Source organism: Oncorhynchus mykiss, chromosome 2, assembly GCF_013265735.2.
Source record: "Oncorhynchus mykiss isolate Arlee chromosome 2, USDA_OmykA_1.1, whole genome shotgun sequence".
Classification (NCBI taxonomy): domain Eukaryota; kingdom Metazoa; phylum Chordata; class Actinopteri; order Salmoniformes; family Salmonidae; genus Oncorhynchus; species Oncorhynchus mykiss.
Genome location: NC_048566.1, coordinates 32,875,851 through 32,895,802, shown reverse-complemented (window position 1 = coordinate 32,895,802; position 19,952 = coordinate 32,875,851). Strand labels below are relative to the sequence as shown.

The following is a 19,952-nucleotide window of genomic DNA, read 5'->3' as shown; positions in this document are numbered from 1 at the left end:
TGTCGTAAAGGTTTAGTCATGTAAATGTACTCCTGTTGAAAAATGACAATATGCACACTGCACATTATACCTTTTTTTCCTCTTCTCTCTTTCCCCTTGGGGTTTTCCCCTCCTCAGTAGGGCACTGAGTTTCAGGACAGGAATGTTAAACATGACCAGACAGTGGACACACGTTTTATTGACATTGGGTATTTCTGGCTCACAATATATGTCGCGACTGCTGTGCTAACCGTGTGTCTGGGTGGTATATAGGGACTGTACGGCAGCAAGAGAAGAGTTTCCTGGTAAACAGTAGGCTGGGGATGATAACTGGGGACTTCAGGACGTGGGTTTTTCCTACCGCCGAGTGTTCACACAGATAAACAGCACAGCATGGTGGGTTAATGGTGCACACAACCTTGTCGTGAGGAAACCAAGAGCCCAAGGAAAAAATAAAATGGTTTCCTGTAGGCTGGAGTGCTCAACCAGGGCCCTATGAGGCAAAGCCTGAGTGGACTCCTGTAGGATGGAACTAATCATGTCCACCTGCCGGCCGTGCACTAATTGAGCCAGGGGACGCAGTTAGAATGGAACTGTAGCCTATGTCTCTACACAAACTCAAAAGCTAAATTAAAATCAATTGAGCTCATGTCATGCAGAAATTCATGGAATAAGACAAATGACATATTATGTAAAGATGTACTTGATCATGGCCCATCTGTTGATTTTCAGATTGCTCTCTCTCTCTCTATCTCATATGACCCCTTGTGGGTTATGAAAGACTTACTCATGTGGCAAGCTGCTGCTTTAAAATATTGTGATAAAATATGATATGAATTATGAATCATTGACATTTTCAAAGCATGATAAGTAAAACAATTACAATGTTTTCCCATAGGCTCCATAATTGTAAGAAACGTGCAACATTTTTACAAACAGGATGGGTATAAGTTGGAAAGGTTGGGAAAACAGCTGTTGAGGAAAACGTTATCACAATGCAATTTTCTCTGGGGCCCCAACATGGGGTTTCTCCATTGGGGCCCTAGGAGGCAGGTTTGCAAGAACAAGGGGGCAGGTAGGCCCACTGTCAGAACTGTGACAGGCCAATCAAGAGTCCACTGTTGGAAGGATATAGGGCACATTCGTTTCAAATGACTGTAGTTTCAAAACAGGAGGTTTGTGGCATCTTAATTGGGGAGGATGGCCTTGTGGTAAGGACTGGAGCGGAATAGGTGTAATGGTATCAAATACATCAAACACATGTTTTCCATGTGTTTGATGCCATTACATTAGCTCCGTTCCAGCCTTTATTATGAGCCGTCTTCCCCTCAGCAGCCTTCTGTGAGTTTCACATATGTAAGTAAGTAAGGGTTGGTATTGGAATGGCAATGCAACACATTCTCTGTTCAGTTTGGCTGACAAGTACAACATTTACCAATTAAATAATGATTATTTGCAAGTTCAAAACCACTTCCAATCAACTAAAACCGGAAACAAGTTCAGAACGTTGCCGATTCTGCACGTTGGGGTTGTAATCATTAGTCCAAACCAGTGGAGGCTGCTGACGGGAGGATGGCTCATAATAATGTCAGGAACGAAGTAAATGGAATGGCATAAAGCATATGGAAACCATGTGTTTGATTTATTTGATACCATTCCACTAATTCCACTCCAGCCATTACCACGAGACCGTCCTCCCCAATTAAGGTGCCACCAACTTGCCACCAACCTCCTGTGGTCCAAACGAGAGTTACTATTGGACAAATTCTGCTAGGTCTCTCCCCGTTGCGTTCCGTTTGCTTCCGTTTCAGAAACGTAAAGAATACGCCCCAGTGTTTAGTCACTTGGTGCAACGCAGACAGGGTGGCATGAGTGGTGAAACAGAAGTCGTTGTCTGTTCTTTTGAGTTTTGATGTTGAGTCTTTGCCCGACAAAGTGATGTTAGTTATCCCGTATGAGCTTTTGTGCCTTACGTTGTTACACGTGTCAAGCCTTTGGACAGGTGGCAGCGGTGTGTAGGAGGGAGGTTCCTAGGTGTGAGAAGTGTGCATAAGGGCATGAGACAAAGGAATGTGTAGCATTGGGGAAAGTAGGGATATGTGCAATGGTGGAAAAAGTACCAAATTGTCATACTTGAGTACAAATAAAGATACCTTTTAATAGAAACTTACTCAAGTAAAAGTGAAAGTCACTCAGTAAAATGCTACTTGAGTAAAAGTCTAAAGTTATTTTGGTTTCAAATATACTTAAGTATCAAAAGTAAATGTAATTGCTAACATATACATAAGTATCAAAAGGTAAATTAAAATGTAAAAGTCCTTATATTAAGCAAACCAGGCGGCACCATTTTCTTGTTATTTTAATGTACGGATAGCCAGTGGCACACTCCCAACACTGACATAATTTACAGACGAAGCATGTGTGTTTAGTGAGTCCGCCAGATCAGAGGAGGTAGGGTGACCCGGGATGTTCTCTTGGCAAGTGTGTAAATTGGACCATTTTCCTGTCCTGCTAAGCAATCAAAATGTAACGAGTACTTTTGGGTGTCAGGGAAAATGTATGGAGTAAAAAGTTTTTAAAAATCTTTAGGAATGTAGTGAAGTAAAAGTTGTCAAAAATAGCAAAGTAAAGTACAGATACCCTGAAAAACTTAAGTAGTACTTTCAAGTATTTTTACTTAAGTACTTTACACCACAGGATATGTGTTTAATTGTAGGGGTGCCCATGGGACTGTGGATCAGAAATGTGCAGTGCGAAAGAGGCAGGTTGAGGTTTTCAGGGCTAGAGGGCAGAAGTTATCATATGCTGAGGCAGTGAAGAAAGTAGAGGAAGATGGGTCAAGGGGGAGGGACTTTGAGAGGAGTGGTGTGAGTACTGTAGTAGATCTGTACCAGTACAGAGGGATAGGCCAACAAGTGATAAACAGTACCAGTCAATAGTTTGGATACACCTACTCATTCCTACTAATTTTCTTTATTTTTACTATTTTATACATTGTAGAATAATAGTGAAGACATCAAAACTATGAAATAACACATATGGAATCATGTAGTAACCAAAAAAGTGTTAAACAAATATATTTGAGATTCTTCAAAATAGCCACCCTTTGCCTTGATGACAGCTTTTCACACTCTTGGCATTCTCTCAACCAGCTTCATGAGGTAGGCATTTCAATTAACTTCTTGGTGACAGGGGGCAGTATTTTCATGTCCGGATGAAATGCATGCCCAAATTCAACTGCCTGCTACTCATCCCCAGAAGATAAGATAGAAACTCTGAAGTTTCTAGAACTGTTTGAATCATGTTTGTGAGTATAACAGAACTTATGTAGCAGGCGAAACCCTGAGGAAAAACCATTCCGATGTTGTTTTTTAGGTCACTTTCTTTTCTTTTTTTTTCTTTTTTTTTTTACCCTTTTTTCTCCCCAATTTCGTGGTATCCAATTGTTGTAGTAGCTACTATCTTGTCTCATCGCTACAACTCCCGTACGGGCTCGGGAGAGACGAAGGTTGAAAGTCATGCGTCCTCCGATACACAACCCAACCAAGCCGCACTGCTTCTTAACACAGCACGCATCCAACCCGGAAGCCAGCCGCACCAATGCGCCGGAGGAAACACCATGCACCTGGCCACCTTGGTTAGCGCACACTGCGCCCAGCCCGCCACAGGAGTCGCTGGTGCGCAATGAGACAAGGACACCCCTACCGACCAAGCCCTCCCTAACCCGGGCGACGCTAGGCCAATTGTGCGTCGCGGCCGGTTACGACAGAGCCTGGGCGCCAACCCAGGGACTCTGATGGCACAGCTGGCGCTGCAGTACAGCGCCCTTAACCACTGCGCCACCCGGGAGGCCCGGTCACTTTCTTTTCAACGGGTTTTCATTGGGAATCCAGATTTTTAAGGGACCTTCTTGCAGTTCTTACCACTTCCACTGGATGTCACCAGTCTTTAGAAATTGGTTGAGGTTTTTCCTTTGTGTAATGAAGAAGTAGTCCTGTTCAAAACGAGGGTCACTTCAAGTGTACTGTTTGTTAGAGCCGCGTGACCAGAAAGGTAGCGTCAGTTTGTTTTCTTCCTGTATTGAACACAGATGATCCCGTCTTCAATTTGATCGATTATTTACTTTAGAAAATACCTAAAGTTGTATTACAAAAGTAGTTTGAAATGTTTTGGCACAGTTTACAGGTGACTTTTGAGATATTTTGTAGTCACGTTGCACAAGTTGGAACCAGTGTTTTTCTGGATCAAACATGCCAAATAAAAACATTTTGGATATATATCGCCGGAAATAATCGAACAAAAGGACCATTTGGGATGTTTATGGGACATATTGGAGTGCCAACAGAAGAAGCTCTTCAAAGGTAAGGCATGATTTATATTTTTCTTTCTGCGTTTTGTGTCGCGCCTGCAGGGTTGAAATATGTTTTCTCTCTTTGTTTATGGAGGTGCTACTCTCAGATAATAGCATTGTTTGCTTTCGCCGAAAAGCCTTTTTGAAATCTGACATTTTGCCTTCACAACACGTGTAGCTTTAATTTGGTGTCTTACATGTGTGATTTCATGAAAGTTTGATTTTAATAGTAATTTATTTGAATTTGGCGCTCTGCATTTTCTCTGGCTTTTGGCCAGGTGGGACGCTAGTTCCCACATATCCCAGAGGGGTTTTAACAGTTGTGCCTTGTTAAAAGCGAATTTGTGGAATTTCTTTCCTCCTTTAATGCGTTTGAGCCAATCAGTTGTGTTGTGACAAGATAGGGGTTGTATACAGTAGATAGCCTAATTTGGTAAAATACCAAGTCCATATTATGGCAAGAACAGCTCAAATAAGCAAAGAGAAACGACAGTCCATCATTACTTTAAGACAAGAGGGTCAGTCAATCCAGAAAATGTCAAGAACTTTGAACGTTTCTTTAAGTGCAGTCGCAGAAACTACGAAGAAACTGTGAAAAACTGTCTCTCATGAGGACCGCCAGAGGGAAGGAAGACCCAGAGTTAACCCTGCTGCAGAGGACAAGTTCATTAGCATTACCAGACTCAGAAATCGGCAATTAACTGCACCTCAGATTGCAGCCCAAATAAATGCTTCACAGGGTTCAAATAACAGACACATCTCAACATCAACGGTTCAGAGGAGAATGCGTGAATCAGGCCTTCATGATCAAATTGCTGCAAAGAAACCACTACTAAAGGACACCAATAAGAAGAAAAGACTTGCTTGGACCAAGAAACACGAGCAATGGACATTAGACCGGTGGAAATCTGTCCTTTGGTCTGATGAGTTCAAATTGGACTTTTTGGTTCCAACCGCCATGTCTTTGTGAGATGCAGAGTAGGTGAACGAATGATCTCCGCATGTGTGGTTCCCACCGTGAAGCATGGACGAGGAGGTGTGATGGTGTGGGAGTGCTTTGCTCGTGACACTGTCTGTGATTTATTCAGAATTCAAGCCACACTTAAACAGCATGGCTACCACAGTATTCTGCAGCAATACACCATTCCATCATCCCACTATCATTTGCTTTTCAACAGGACAATGACCCAAAACCTCCAGGCTGTGTAAGGACTATTTGACCACAAAGAAGGAGAGTGATGGAGTGCTGCATCAGATAACCTGGCCTCCACAATCACCCGACCTCAACCCAGTTGAGATGGTTTGGGATGAGTTGGACCGCAGAGTGAAGGAAAAGGCTCCAACAAGTGCTCAGCATGTGTGGGAACTCCTTCAAGACTGTTGGAAAAGCATTCCAGGTGAAGCTGGTTAAGATAAAATATATTTAGATTTGTTTAACACTTTTTTGGTTAATACATGATTCCATATGTGTTCATAGCTTTGATGTTTTTATTTGACCTTTATTTAACTAGGCAAGTCAGTTAAGAACAAATTCTTATTTTTAATGATGGCCTTGGAACATTGGGTTAACTGCCTTGTTCAGGGGCAGAACGACAGATTTTTACCTTGTCAGCTCGAGGATTTGATCTTGCAACCTTTCGGTTACTAGTCCAACACTCTAACCACTAGGTTACCTGACACCATTATTATGTAGAAAATAGTAAACATAAAAACCCTTGCATGAGTAGGTGTGTTCAAACTTTCGACAGGTACTGTATGCTTCAGTCAGATTGGAGTTTTTGCATTTATAGCAATGATTTTCAACTGTACTGCAGGGATGGAATGTAAGTCGCAGAAAAGTTGTGATGGATGCTACAGAGAGATATTTAGGTGTATGAGACTTAACGTCAGAAGAGTTACAGGGTGTATTGAGTGGATATATTTAAATAGTGGAGTAGGGTGGTGAGTGTAGGGTTAGATGGTAGGGTATTTGGTGATTTGTTTTTATTTTGAATTTACAAGCAAAGTACAAGGGAGTTATACTCCAGTCTCGTAGGTGGCGGTAATGGAACATTTATTGGATGCCAACTGCCGTTAAACCTCGTCGAGGAAGAACAAGAAGTTTCGTATTTTCCGCTGTCGTGTTAGCGTGCTGAATTTATCCCATGGTTTCAATAGAACTGTGAAAACGTTTTTATGTATCTCTTTTCAACAACGATGTGAGTCGAGATCACCAGACGAGGTAAAAGTAATTAGTTCCATTACTCCGGTCGTTGTTTATGATTTCATTTCCAGCCCTTATTAGCACAGTAACGTTAATGACTTGCATTCAAGTGTAAATGTTCTCTTAAAACTACCTAGCTAACGTTACTATTGTTAGATTACGTTAGCTAAACCCAAACTGAACTTTGACTGAGCAGTATTTTTTATTTTTTTTGCAGACTTCCAAACGGAAATGTGTATATTATATTTGAGAAAATCGTGTATTCTTTGTGCATTACTGTTCAACTATCTAATTAATACATAAATGTTGACACCTGAGACTGAAGACCTGCCAAATGCAGTGTAATATAGCTAACATATTCATTTATTTGGAAGTAAATGGCAGAAACTGTTAAGGGAAAGAGCCGTGGACTGAAGTTTGCAGAGCAACCACTACTGTTTCAGTATGATATGTTGGATAAAGGAATAAAGACAGACACCAATGTCAGGTTCAATAGCCTTGTTTGTGCATTGTACAAATCCCTACACATGGAGTCCGGGGAACAGTCCGGCTAGTCGAATACCTATCAACTTGACTCCGTGTTAGATTTTCAGAAATATATTTAGTAACAGTATAGTCAATTAATGATAGACAATCTGTTAGCTAATGAACATCGATTACGGGCAGGAGTTTCTCAAATCAAAGTTTATTTGTCACGTGCAACCTTACAGTGAAATGCTTACTTACAGTGCAATTTCTAAGTTAAAAAAGGTGAACAATAGGTAAGTAAAGAAATAAAAACAACAGTGAAAATAACAGTAGCAATGATAATATATCAAGTGTAACGTTATACATATGTCAGCTTTAACTTGCTTGTAAATTACATTAGTAGGCAGAGCTATTTTGGTGATTTTATGGTATATCATCAAAAAATAAATCCATCACAGCACGTTTTTGGACTCATTCAGCAGTTTTTTTAAAATTTTTTTTTACCAGATTTAAGTACAATACCATTGGAATTTAATGTTGAAAGTTAAATTTATATTCCTAAAACGTGTGTTAAATGATGCTGGCACTGCTTCCTTTCCACAAGCCATTTGGATAAATAGCCCAATGTCAAAACAGTTTTAACGTGGCCAAATCAATACCAAATATGCAGAAACAGTGTATCTTGAAAACCTAAACATAAAATGTACTATCATACATGTGCAACAATTAGTAATCATATTACTTGTATTTTTTTATGCACCATAAACCCTGGTTTGACTGGTGGCAATACATCATTGATATCGATTAGGGGGGAAATCGGGTACGCCCTGTTGAAACTAAAAACACTGGAGATATTTTTACATCACCTGTAGAAGACAGTGGGCTACATTGGGGTGATGCATTTTGATTTGAGGGTTGCCTAAACAGAAAAAGAAACCCAACACATTTGTCAATCACTCGTATCGAAAACCACATGGAATAATGTGTACATCACTGAGGACAATTTTGTAGGAGACTGCTAGCTACAATTTTTGAACAGGGGGCAAACGTTTGGAGTGTAGCGCTGTTTAAACTAACACTATTCAAAGGCCACACAGAATCCTGGAATAACCTGTATATGGTTGGTTAGATGAGAACTTGTAGAAGGCTGATATCTATATTTTGGAATGTCGGACGTTGATTTCCCGAAGCTGCATCACAAAAAAGGGAACAAACCACTCTGTTAACCCAAATGTTGTGATTTGTTTAAGTTATCACGACCCATAGGATATCAACAGTGATGATGGTTGGCTGATATTTAAGTGATAGTTTGATTGTCATAGAGAGAGACTGACCCAAATTTTTCGTGCCATTTCATTAATCCCAGCACGTGTGTACAAAACGTGAGTACAAAACCAAATATATTGATATGTTTTAAGTAATCAATCTTATGTCATCGTGATGACTATATTCTTTTACACTAACATCACCAATCTGAGGTAAAAGGATATGTAATTCCACTAAATAAACTCAGCAAAAAAAAGAGAAGTCCCTTTTTCAGGACCCGGTCTTTCAAAGATAATTTGTAAAAATCCAAATAACTTCACAGATCTTCATTGGAAAGGGTTTAAACATGGTTTCCCATGCTTGTTCATTGAACCATAAACAATTGATGAACATGCACCTTTGGAACGGTCATTAATTAAGACCCAAACAGCTTACAGACGGTAGGCAATTAAGGTCACAGTTATGAAAACGTAGGACACTAAAGAGGCCTTTCTACTGACTCTGGAAAAACACCAAAAGAAAGATGCCCTGGGTCCCTGCTCATCTGCATGAACGTGCCTTAGGCCCTTAGGCAGGGCAATAAATTGCAATGTCCGTACTGTGAGAAGCCTAAGACAGCCCTCGCAGTGGCAGACCACGTGTAACAACACCTGCACAGGATCGGTACATCCGAACATCACACCTGCGGGACAGGTACAGGATGCCAACAACAACTGCCAGAGTTACACCAGGAACGCACAATCCCTCTATCAGTGCTCAGACTGTCCACAATAGTCTGAGAGAGGCTGGACTGAGGGCTTGTAGGCCTGTTGTAAGGCAGGTCCTCACCAGACATCACCGGCAACAACGTCGCCTATGGGCGCCAACCCACCGTCGCTGGACCAGACAGGACTGGCGAAAATTGCTCTTCACTGACGAGTCGTAGTTTTGTCTCTTTGGGGGTGGTGATCGGATTCACGTTTATCATCAAAGGAATGAGCGTTACACCGAGCCCTGTACTCTGGTACGGGATCAATTTGGAGGTGGAGGGTCCTTCGTGGTCTGGGGCAGTGTGTCACAGCATCATTGGACTGAGCTTGTCATCATTGTAGGCAATCTCAATGCTGTGCGTTAAAGGGAAAGATGTCCTACTCCCTCATGTGGTACCCCTCCTGCAGGCTCATCCTGACATGACCCTCTAGCATGACAATGCCACCAGCCATACTGCTCGTTCTGTGCGTGATTTCCTGCAAGACAGGAATGTTAGTGTTCTGCCATGGCCACCGAAGAGCCCGGATCTCAATCCCATTGAGCACGTCTGGGACCTGTTGAACCGGATGGGAGGGTGAGTGCTAGAGCCATCCCCCCCCCCAGAAATGTCCGGGAACTTGCAGGTGACTTGGTGGAAGAGTGGGGTAACATCTCACAGCAAGACCTGGCAAATCTGGTGCAGTCCACGAGGAGGAGATTCACTGCAGTACTTAATGCAGCTGGTGGCCACACCAGATACCGACTGTTACTTTTGATTTTGACCCCCCCCCCCCCCCCCCCGTTCAGGGACACATTATTCAATTTCTGTGGAACTTGTTCAGTTTGTCTCAGTTGTTGAATCTTGTTATGTTCATACAAATATTTACACATGTTAGGTTTACTCAAAATGAACGCAGTTGACAGAGGACGTTTCTTTTTTTTGCCGAGTTTATTATAGGTTGAAAATGCAAGCTTGTAAGGTATTAACAAAATGTCCACATTAGGGAAATGAGCGCAATATTCAATATGGCAAAATAATGAAACATGTCAATTTAAGATGATTGTGTCAAACTATTGCAACAATGACATCTATTTCTCACTAATTTAATGATTTAGTGTTAAAAAAATGCTCTCAAACAATTACATTGGGCGTTCTAGACTAGAGCCTATGTCTGTGCAGTAGACGGAATGTTTGCTGTCCCTACTAGTAGTAGTTGCCAGTTGTATCTTATTCTGTGTTATGAAAGGTAACTAGGTCTAATGTTCTAAGTCTACCACTAATAGAAGACCCCTCACTGTTCACAGGTAAAGGTCTTGGTCGGCAGAAGAATGGTATGTGAGGCTATCATAGTGAATGTGGCAAGGGAGGGGTGGGACATCTTCTAGACTGGAAGTGGAATTTGGAGAGGTAAGTCCTCAGAAGGGGTGTGTGAAATGAAAGAGTATTTTACCACTACCACACACACTCACACACTTACATTGGGCCTAGGCTACATCTCCACCTTTCTGTTGTAGAATGGTGTGCAGGTGAAGAAGTTGGTTGAGGAGGAAGAGGAAGGACCAGCAGCCAACGAAAGCCATGCTGGGAAGAGAAACTTTATGGATGCTTTGTGAAGGTACAGAAACAAATCTAACTGGAACACACTTCCATATCTGTGCCAATGAGCACTCTTGATAGTACAGAAATATACTGCACTTTGGCTAATGATATGGACTGGAACGGTTGTACTTCTCTTCCTCCTAGTCTGCCACCCTCCTGGCAGGACTGGAGCAGCCAGAGTATAAGTCTTCCAGTACAGATGACAGCAGCAGCTCTGACGATGAGGACCAGAGACTGGAACTCTCCAGCACCACCAAGTAAGAACCTCACTGCCCAATACCATCCACCACCATACAGGGATTGTTATCAGTTTGAAGGTTATTCATTTTCATATCAATGTGAAGATTAACGACAGTGGTTTTATGTACTCACAGGTTTAAATAATAAATGTTATTTCCCTTGGATGCTGACCTGGTGAAGGCTTGTGGAGGACGCACCGCTCAAGTATTTTGCTTGTCACCAATAAGTTTGTAATAAACCATAAACAAATCACATGAATGTGTATTCTATCTTGGTGCATGCTGTTAGTGAAGGGCTTGAACCTGGTCTTGCATGTCTTAATAAGGAAGCTAAACATTGTTTGTCCCTATTCCTGTTCGCCACAGAGGAGCCAGATACGGCCTTACCATGAGTGCCAAGCTAGCCAGACTGGAGCAGCAGGAGCAAGAGTTCATGGCAAAGTATGGCAATAAAAACCAATTAGCGGGTGCAACACCAGATAGCGTCACCACCGTTACCCAGCCAGCTGCCCAGATCCCTGAGGATGAACTGAAGGATGAGACCCGGGGGGGGGGGGGGGGGGGGGGGGGGGGGGGGTGGGGGGGAAAGAGGAAGAATCACGGAGGATACCCGTGGGAATGTGGCTGAAGAGAATGCTGATTCTGCTGTCTTCTCCAGAAGTACCAACATGGAAATAAAGAAGGGAAGTTCAAAGGAGAACACTGGAGAGGTGGCAGTGGTTCCTGTAGAGGAATAACTATTATCTTCTGTGGAAGATAATACAACAGACAACGCTCAGCCAACCAGCAGGAAACGTTCAAAACAGTGGAAGGTGTTGGAAGAGGGCGAGAGCTGTCATCTAAATGGAGAGGTGTGAAACTGCTGTCATTTCTATAGGGAGTTAAGCTGGAGGCGGCTGTGAAGAGGCTTCAGAGGGAGAAGGTGCCACTCAGAAACAGACTGACTCAGACACTACTACCAAGAAGAAGTCCTCCAAGAACAGAGGTGGCTATGGTGGCTGGGGAGATGGAACGCTCTGATAGAGAAACCAACCGGAACCTGGTGGACTCCCCTCCAAAAGAGAAAAATAAACGGGATGGAGCAATAGAGGAAGTGAGAACGGTGTAGGAGGAACCTAAAATAAAAGGTAAAGAGGACAAGCAGACAGTAGAGGACAGGTTGCATGATGTATCGGACTCCATACCTCTAAAAAAATAGAAGAAAGCTAAACAACAGGAACCAGATTGATGAGGACTAGTTGGAGAGGAAACGGGTCAGGGATTTGGGTCAGCGCTCTAATACGTCTCAAAGACACATGAAACCATCTAATGAAATTAAGTATATTTCTAATTAACGCTCAATGGCCATTATTGCAACACCATGCAAAAAGGATGTTTTGTTTCTTGTCAACATATTTATTTGTATGGAAAAATTCAGCTACAGACTGTATAAGAAAATATATACACTGCTCAAAAAATAAAGGGAACACTAAAATAACACATCCTAGATCTGAATGAATGAAATAGTCTTATTAAAATACTTTTTTCTTTACATAGTTGAATGTGCTGACAACAAAATCACACACAAATTATCAATGGAAATCAAATTTATCAACCCATGGAGGTCTGGATTTGGAGTCACACTCAAAATTTAAAGTGGAAAACCACACTACAGGTGGATCCAACTTTGATGTAATGTCCTTAAAACAAGTCAAAATGAGGCTCAGTATTGTGTGTGGCCTCCACGTGCCTGTATGACCTCCCTACAACACCTGGGCATGCTCCTGATGAGGTGGCGGATGGTCCCCTGAGGGATCTCCTCCCAGACCTGGACTAAAGCATCCGCCAACTCCTGGACAGTCTGTGGTGGACGGAGCGAGACATGATGTCCCAGATGTGCTCAATTGGATTCAGGTCTGGGAACGGGCGGGCCAGTCCATAGCATCAATGGCTTCCTCTTGCAGGAACTGCTGACACACTCCAGCCACATGAGGTCTAGCATTGTCTTGCATTAGGAGGAACCCAGGGCCAACCGCACCAGCATATGGTCTCACAAGGGGTCTGAGGATCTCATCTCGGTACCTAATGGCAGTCAGGCTACCTCTGGCGAGCACATGGAGGGCTGTGCGGCCCCCCCAAAGAAATGCCACCCCACACCATGACTGACCCACCACCAAAACGGTCATGCTGGAGGATGTTGCAGGCAGCAGAACGTTCTCTACGGCGTCTCCAGACTGTCACGTCTGTCACGTGCTCAGTGTGAACCTGCTTTCATCTGTGAAGAGCACAGGGCGCCAGTGGCGAATTTGCCAATCTTGGTGTTCTCTGGCAAATGCCAAACGTCCTGCACGGTGTTGGGCTGTAAAGCGCAACCCCCACCTGTGGACGTCGGGCCCTCATACCACCCTCATGGAGTCTGTTTCTGACCGTTTGAGCAGACACATGCACATTTGTGGCCTGCTGGAGGTCATTTTGCAGGGCTCTGGCAGTGCTCCTCCTGGTCCTCCTTGCACAAAGGCGGAGGTAGCGGTCCTGCTGCTGGGTTGTTGGCATCCACCACGTCTCCTGATGCACTGGCCAGTCTCCTGGTAGCGCCTCCATGCTCTGGACACTACGCTGACAGACACCGCAAACCTTCTTGCCACAGCTCGCGTTGATGTGCCATCCTGGATGAGCTGCACTACCTGAGCCACTTGTGTGGGTTTTAGACTCCGTCTCATGCTACCACTAGAGTGAAAGCACCGCCAGCATTCACAAGTGACCAAAACATCAGCCAGGAAGCATAGGAACTGAGAAGTGGTCTGTGGTTATCACCTGCAGAACCACTCCTTTATTGCGGGTGTCTTGCTAATTGCCTATAATTTCCACCTGTTGTCTATTATATTTGCACAACAGCATGTGAGATTTATTGTCAATCAGTGTTGCTTCCTAAGTGGACAGTTTGATTTCACAGAAGTGTGATTGACTTGGGGTTACATTGTGTTGTTTAAGTGTTCCCTTTATTTTTTTGAGCAGTGTATTTCAGCGTCAACTGGTGTTTTTATACTTGTCTAGTGGTCTTGTATTAATATTCTCAAATGGCTGTTTTAAACAATGTGATATCAACATCAGATATGAGGTTGCTACATATGAGCACAGTAATGCATTTTTTTTGCTCAATTAACTTTCCTTACTACTCTGAGGTACATTTACATGAAGTGACAATTAAAGCTGCTGATTTAGAATTATTGCATCGCTTCTAAAACAGCAATTATAATTTTTTTATATTAAAAAACGGAACCTATGAAAGCCCTACACAAGTGTTCTATTTTAAAATTGTTATACACTGCTAATAGCTTTTTTGACTGTGAACGTGGCTCAATTTATCCTGACCATATTAATGCTTTACTCTCACAGATCCATCGGTTTCTCTGGCCACATGGTGCAGCATTCCAATTAGCCAAAGGTTCATTGTTTGGGTTAGTTAAAGCACAATCGCGACCCCATACAGGTTGAATCTTCCAAAACCTGTGAAAAGAAATCCTACAATGAATGAAAAAACATAACCCCCAAAAATAATGATTTAAGGCTGGATTCAATCTGTATCGTGGAAGAGCCACGTTAAGATTTAGAGGTAATGGTTTCCAATTGGGCCGGCATGCAGCGTTGACCATGAATGCAGTCTGCAAACGTGGGAACATTGATTTAAAATTTTGCGAATCTTCTGCGATACCAATTGAATCCAGCCCTTAGTGAAGAATTGTTTCAGGGAACATGCTTCTTTGGAATGTCCTTACCTATCAGTCAGATTCTGATTACGTCCATCAACCCAAAGCCATTGACCGTCTTCTGCTATGTCAGTCAGGCCGATCCAGTACCCATGATCTTCATCATAGTAGGCTTGAGTGTTGTTGAGAATGAATTCCTGAATGCGAAATTAAGGAAACCACAAGTAGATAAAAATACATATAGGATACATTTAACAGTAATCCACAGTTTTGAGGCAGTGTGACTTGTCTAAATGTATCTTATCTGGTGCAAATGAAAGATAATACAGTATGAAAGTACTTCCTGTTGTCAGTCCCCTACTTTTTTGAATGGGCTTCAAGCTTATATAATTAAATACACTGAGTGCACATTAGGAACACATGCTCTTTCCATGACAGACTGACCAGGTGAGAAGCTATGATCCCTTATTGATGTCACTTGTTAAATCCATTTTAATCATTGTAGATGAAGGCGAGGAGACAGGTTAAAGAAGGATTTTAGGCCTAGAGACATGGACCGTGTGTGCCATTCAGGGGGTGAATGGGCAAGATTTTCTGAAGTGCCTTTGAATGGGGGTATGGTGGTAGGTGCCAGGTGTACCAGTTTGAGTGTGTCAAGAACTGCAAGGCTGCTGTTTTTTTAATGCTCAACAGTTTCCTGTGTTTATCAAAAATAGTCCACCACACCAAGGACATCCAGCCAACTTGACACAACTGTGGGAAGCATTGTCCACATGAGGCCAGAATTCCTGTTGAACGCTTTCGAACACCTTGTAGAGTACACGCCCTGACAAATTGAGGCTGTTCTGAGGGCAAAATGGGGTGCAACTTAATATTTGGAAGGTGTTCCTAATGTTTTGTACACTCAGTGTATTACATATATATATAATAATATATACACAATTCTATTCATATTCATGTGTTGATTAGCTCATAGCCGATTCCTTTTATCAAAATATTTGATGCTCAAGAAGTACGACACATTGCCAAAAGTTAGAAAAGTCTTATTTGAAGCCCATTCTTAGCCTACAAAACGAGACAACAGGAAGTACCACTTTCATACCATATAACAAGGAGCACAGTTGTAGCAGTGTTAATGAACTTCATGTTATGAGGTAGCTATATATCACATTTTAATATGGTTCCTATTCCTACTTTTTGTACATTTGTATTGCTTGAGCAACCCTTTAAAGGCTGTGTGAATCTCCCTTAAAGCATTTACCTGTAGTAGTGTCCTACCTGTTCCTCTTGACTGCCTATGTCAACCAAATCGGCGTTGTTGTTTTTGCAGTGCTGTCTGCTTCCTTGCCAGGTCCTCCAAAGGTGACCGAAGGGGACTTTAATGTGCAGAAACAGGTAACAACTGGATTGGAACAGCACCCAGCCAACTTGACAAGGTTTGCACGCTCTATCTGTGCAACATGAAACATGCAAAGTAATATAATAATATATACCATTTAGCAGATGCTTTTGTCCAAAGTGGCTTAGTCATGCGTGCATACATTTGTTCTACGAGTGGTCCTGGGAATCAAACCCACTATCCTGGTATTGCAAGTGCCATGCTCTATCAACTGGGCAACAGAGGACCACTACGACCAGCTACATAGTGTTTTTGACATTTAAAGTAACAAAGTATCACTGTGACACATTCTAGACCATCAGCATATGAAACAATTCAAATAAATGAGGAAATATTAACAAGGATGGAAACTTTACCTTTGGTGTTGGCATCTTCATATGGGCAGTAGTTATCAACTGGGAAATTCTTCAACTGAAATATGACCCCAAGAGTCCAGTTGAGCCCATCCCTGTCTCTTGACAAGTTCATCCTCTCTGCCTTCAATTGCTGGTTTTCAGTAGACACTTTGATGTAATCGCTTTGCAAAATATGATTGGCTACACTCAGCTTGCAGTAGAGATTCATTAGGTCCTGATTGGCTGCCAGTAGGGATATATGCTCATCTGTTAGCTGCTCCAGTTCCCTCACCAAATTTGTGTTGTGCTCTGAGAGGGCAGTGCTGACTGTGGAGAGAAGGACATGTTTACTCAACCTGCACCTCTCCAAATTCCATATTATTATGTCTTTATGATGAACATACTCACAGTAGACACAGAGAGGTAAAATGGTTGACACCAACAGGACACAAAGAACCCCCAAACACAATGCCACTCCTCCAAAGGTTTGAGAGTGGGGAGCAGGGCCCTCCTCCACTGGGAATAGCAAAGATAGGAGTGCATTATAGCTACATTTTAATATGCTTCATTAGTGAATCTGACAGTATGCTATTATTCGAAGGAGTCAAATAATTGAACAATAAGTGGTGGATATTGAGCTCTTATTTAACACATGCTGTGGCAGGACCAGGTTGACTGGGTGCATCTTGCCTTTACTTCAATATATGGCATATGTTCTTTCTTTTCCTCTTATTTTGTGGGAGAGGGAGATTATTCATTAGTTTGTACACAGAGGTACTTGATTAAACCTTAATTTACAATTCATTTGGCATCAATGTGCTCCAACACAGAATTGGTAAAACATTCAAATAATCTGGAATAAATAGCTGCCATAACCGGCTTGCTTGCTTTAAGCATCCATCAATTTGAACATTTAAAAACATGGCAATTTAAGTAAAACTGTTTTATTGCTAGGTCTGGCAGTGAGAATTAGCTGAATTGGTAGAAATGCACTATAAGAGAGTAAGATAGATGAAGAGAGAAAGAAATGCTAAGACTCACCTTTTGGTGAAGACATTTTTAAATTTTTTATAACCACTGTAGAGTAATGCAGCTCTTCTGGCATCCTTCAGATACACATAAAGCCATAACCAACGGTGTCTGAAAGACATGTGAGACTACTGTTAAAAAGCATTCCTTACTCCAGGACTTTGCAGCAGGTGACTATCAGGAAAGTAAAGAAAAATAGCTCTCTGTCTGCATTGATCTGTTTCATTTAAAGCAAACAGGCTTATGTTTCATCATTGGACGCCTTCATAAGCACCCTTTCTTTATTTCCCAGTTTATTTAAAGGTATTTATTTACCTGTTGAAGTGTCCTGGGGTGAGGAAGGCTTTTTGGGATTCCCTTTTTTGTTCAAGCTGGTTTGAAGCGTGATTCGATACAAGTGCGACTACTGTTTCTGCAAGTGCGACTACTGTTGTTATCCCCAATAGGATCTGTATAAGTACTTATGGGTTGACTCTGGTCTGCATTAATTACTCACAGATAATCTCCACCCAGCCGGCTCTCTGTCACTGTAGTAATTGAGCCTGGCGATGAGGTTACTTCACAGACAGACATTTCACTGTACAGATTCACACATCTGACTCAAAAGGGGAATGTATGTTTACGTGTCATGATGGTAACATTGCTGTGTGCTACTCAATATGGAAAGCTCTATAGCTGTGGGAAACAGAAATACAATTGTCTTTCATTCCTCTCTTGTTTTAGGGTGAGCATATCTCTGAAGACTTGCCATACCCTCCAGTCACTAATTGATTCTTAAAAAATAAGTAGATCGAGCCACATTGACTGGTTACAAGTTCAAGGAAATTCCCTGACTTCCTAAGATGTCAGAAAATGTAAGTTTTCCAATTAGTCTGCAATAGATATTAAGTCATTTCCCATATGAATGCAGTAGATCTTCAGTACACTATTGAGCCAACCCTAGGAGGTTGAATGGAAGCGGGGTTGCTACTGTACAATATAGACGTGGGGCTGTTGCAATGTTGAATACTGTCACCAGAGGGTAGTACTGAGGTCAAAATGGATCTGAGAAAATAGCTACGCCATTTGTTTATTCCAAATAAACATGGACACTACTATGCTCATATCTAGCAACCTTTTATCTGATGTAGCATTGTTTAAAACATCCATGTTGAGAATATTAACAATACAGGACCACCGTACAAGAAGTGGTATATAAACACCAGTTGATGCACGCAAAATTATTTCTAATATCCATTCCACTATGAAGTAGATTGTTGAAAGTCTGTTGTTGACAGGAAACAAAGCATCCTTTTTTCATGGTTTTGCAATAATGTCAGATTCAAATATACGGTTTCCTATGGTGGTTTCATGTGTCTATGAGATGAAGTGAACATTGGAGCTCTGACCACAAGCTCCTAAATGCCTGACCTATTTGCCTCTCCAACAATCTTAGGCAAGTCCTCAATCTTGTTCCATTTTATTTATTTTTTAGAGGTATGGACTCATGTTACCTGTCCTCTACTGTCTGCTTGTCCTCTTTGCATTTTTTGTTTTTACCTTTTATTTTAGGTTCCTCCTCCACGGTTCTCCCTTCATCTCTCTCTCTCCTCTATTGCTGCATCCAATTTATTTTTCGGAGGAGAGTCCACCGCAGTTTCTGATTGGTTGGTTTCTCTACGTTAGTGTGTTCTATCACCATCTGAATCCTCTTTGTTCTTGGACGACTTCTTATTTTTGATATTAGTGTCTGAGTCAGTCACTTGGAGAAATTCATGATTTGATTGACATTACTGTTATGTAGAAGACCGTCTCTGCATATACATTTGCAATTATTTAATTAAATATGGACACAATGGTTTTTAGTTTATCTGATAAAGATTGTGACTATTTTGTGTAGAAAATGTAGTAATCTTATCAAATTCATCTTATTGGATAATTGATGGGCTGAATAAAGGATTGGAGCCCGTCTTTTTCTCAATGAGCTTTCCTTACTACTCTCTGATGTGACACATTTGCATGATGCTTAAAGAGGAATCAATTTTGGACTTAAATGAATGATATGTACCCATTGATTCTTAAAGAATATAACTTAAATGCCTCATGAGCTTCGTTCAACTGTGATTCTCCATCAGAACCCAAAATATAAGCTTGTTTTACTCCAATGTTTGTCATCAAAATACATGTAAACAAACACTACAGCTTCATAACATGGTTAAAACTATCATTTTGATATCATGGATGGTCAGGCATGGCTCCTTCTATGAATTTGACAGTGGTAACATTTCTCCAGCCCCATCCCTCAGCTTTTTTATTTTCTTTCACCAAAACAGGGGCGGGGATGTACTTTGTTACGGTTTCAACTCCTGATTGCTGCTTTAAATAAAGATTTAATCAAGTGCCTAAAGCTGCTGATTTAGAAGTATTGTATAGTTTATAAAACAGTGATTTCATTAAAAACTTTAAACTTCCATTCCATGTATTAAACTTACTTAGCATACTACTTATGCTAAGTAAGATCTTTCAAAATCGAAAGAAGACAATCTTGGAAGACAAGTCCTGCTTTGCTTTGTAAACTGAATATGATGTGATTTCTGATCTATGAAAAGGCCAAAACAAATTATTCTAAAACACTACGAACATAATACAGTAAGACAATAGAAGAACATACATTTATTGTCAAAGTGAA

At 41.6% G+C, this 19,952-nt stretch overlaps 1 protein-coding gene and 1 long non-coding RNA gene across 3 annotated transcripts; one reads left to right on the top strand and one right to left on the bottom strand.

Moving 5' to 3' along the window:
- Positions 1-6,417: 6,417 nt before the first annotated feature.
- On the top strand, positions 6,418-11,395 carry LOC110487437. The gene is made up of 5 exons (XR_005036431.1): positions 6,418-6,551; positions 10,302-10,404; positions 10,512-10,612; positions 10,741-10,853; positions 10,971-11,395. It is a non-coding gene; the product is annotated as an uncharacterized LOC110487437 (long non-coding RNA).
- Positions 11,396-13,744: 2,349 nt separating this feature from the next.
- Positions 13,745-17,902, bottom strand: LOC110487411 (asialoglycoprotein receptor 2). 2 transcript variants are annotated; one of them, XM_036946079.1, is made up of 7 exons: positions 17,600-17,902; positions 17,297-17,395; positions 16,664-16,771; positions 16,277-16,582; positions 15,800-15,972; positions 14,591-14,718; positions 13,745-14,321 (listed from the first exon to the last, which is right to left on the bottom strand). In XM_036946079.1, exons 2-7 carry the CDS (start codon positions 17,358-17,360, stop codon positions 14,177-14,179), a joined length of 924 nt encoding a protein of 307 aa, XP_036801974.1. In that variant the 5' UTR covers positions 17,361-17,395; positions 17,600-17,902; the 3' UTR covers positions 13,745-14,176. The 2 variants fall into 2 exon arrangements, with proteins under 2 accessions (XP_036801974.1, XP_036801979.1); XM_036946084.1 differs by lacking the exon at positions 13,745-14,321 and having other exon boundaries at positions 14,587-14,718.
- Positions 17,903-19,952: the final 2,050 nt, after the last annotated feature.

Coding starts and splice junctions, on each gene's coding strand:
- LOC110487411 (XM_036946079.1), bottom strand. CDS start 17,360: ATGCCAGAAGAGCTGCATTACTCTACAGTGGTTATAAAAAATTTAAAA. Junction 16,772..17,296: donor AAAAATGTCTTCACCAAAAG/GTGAGTCTTAGC, acceptor TGCTATTCCCAG/TGGAGGAGGGCCCTGCTCCC. Junction 16,583..16,663: donor TTTACCTCTCTGTGTCTACT/GTGAGTATGTTC, acceptor TTCTCTCCACAG/TCAGCACTGCCCTCTCAGAG.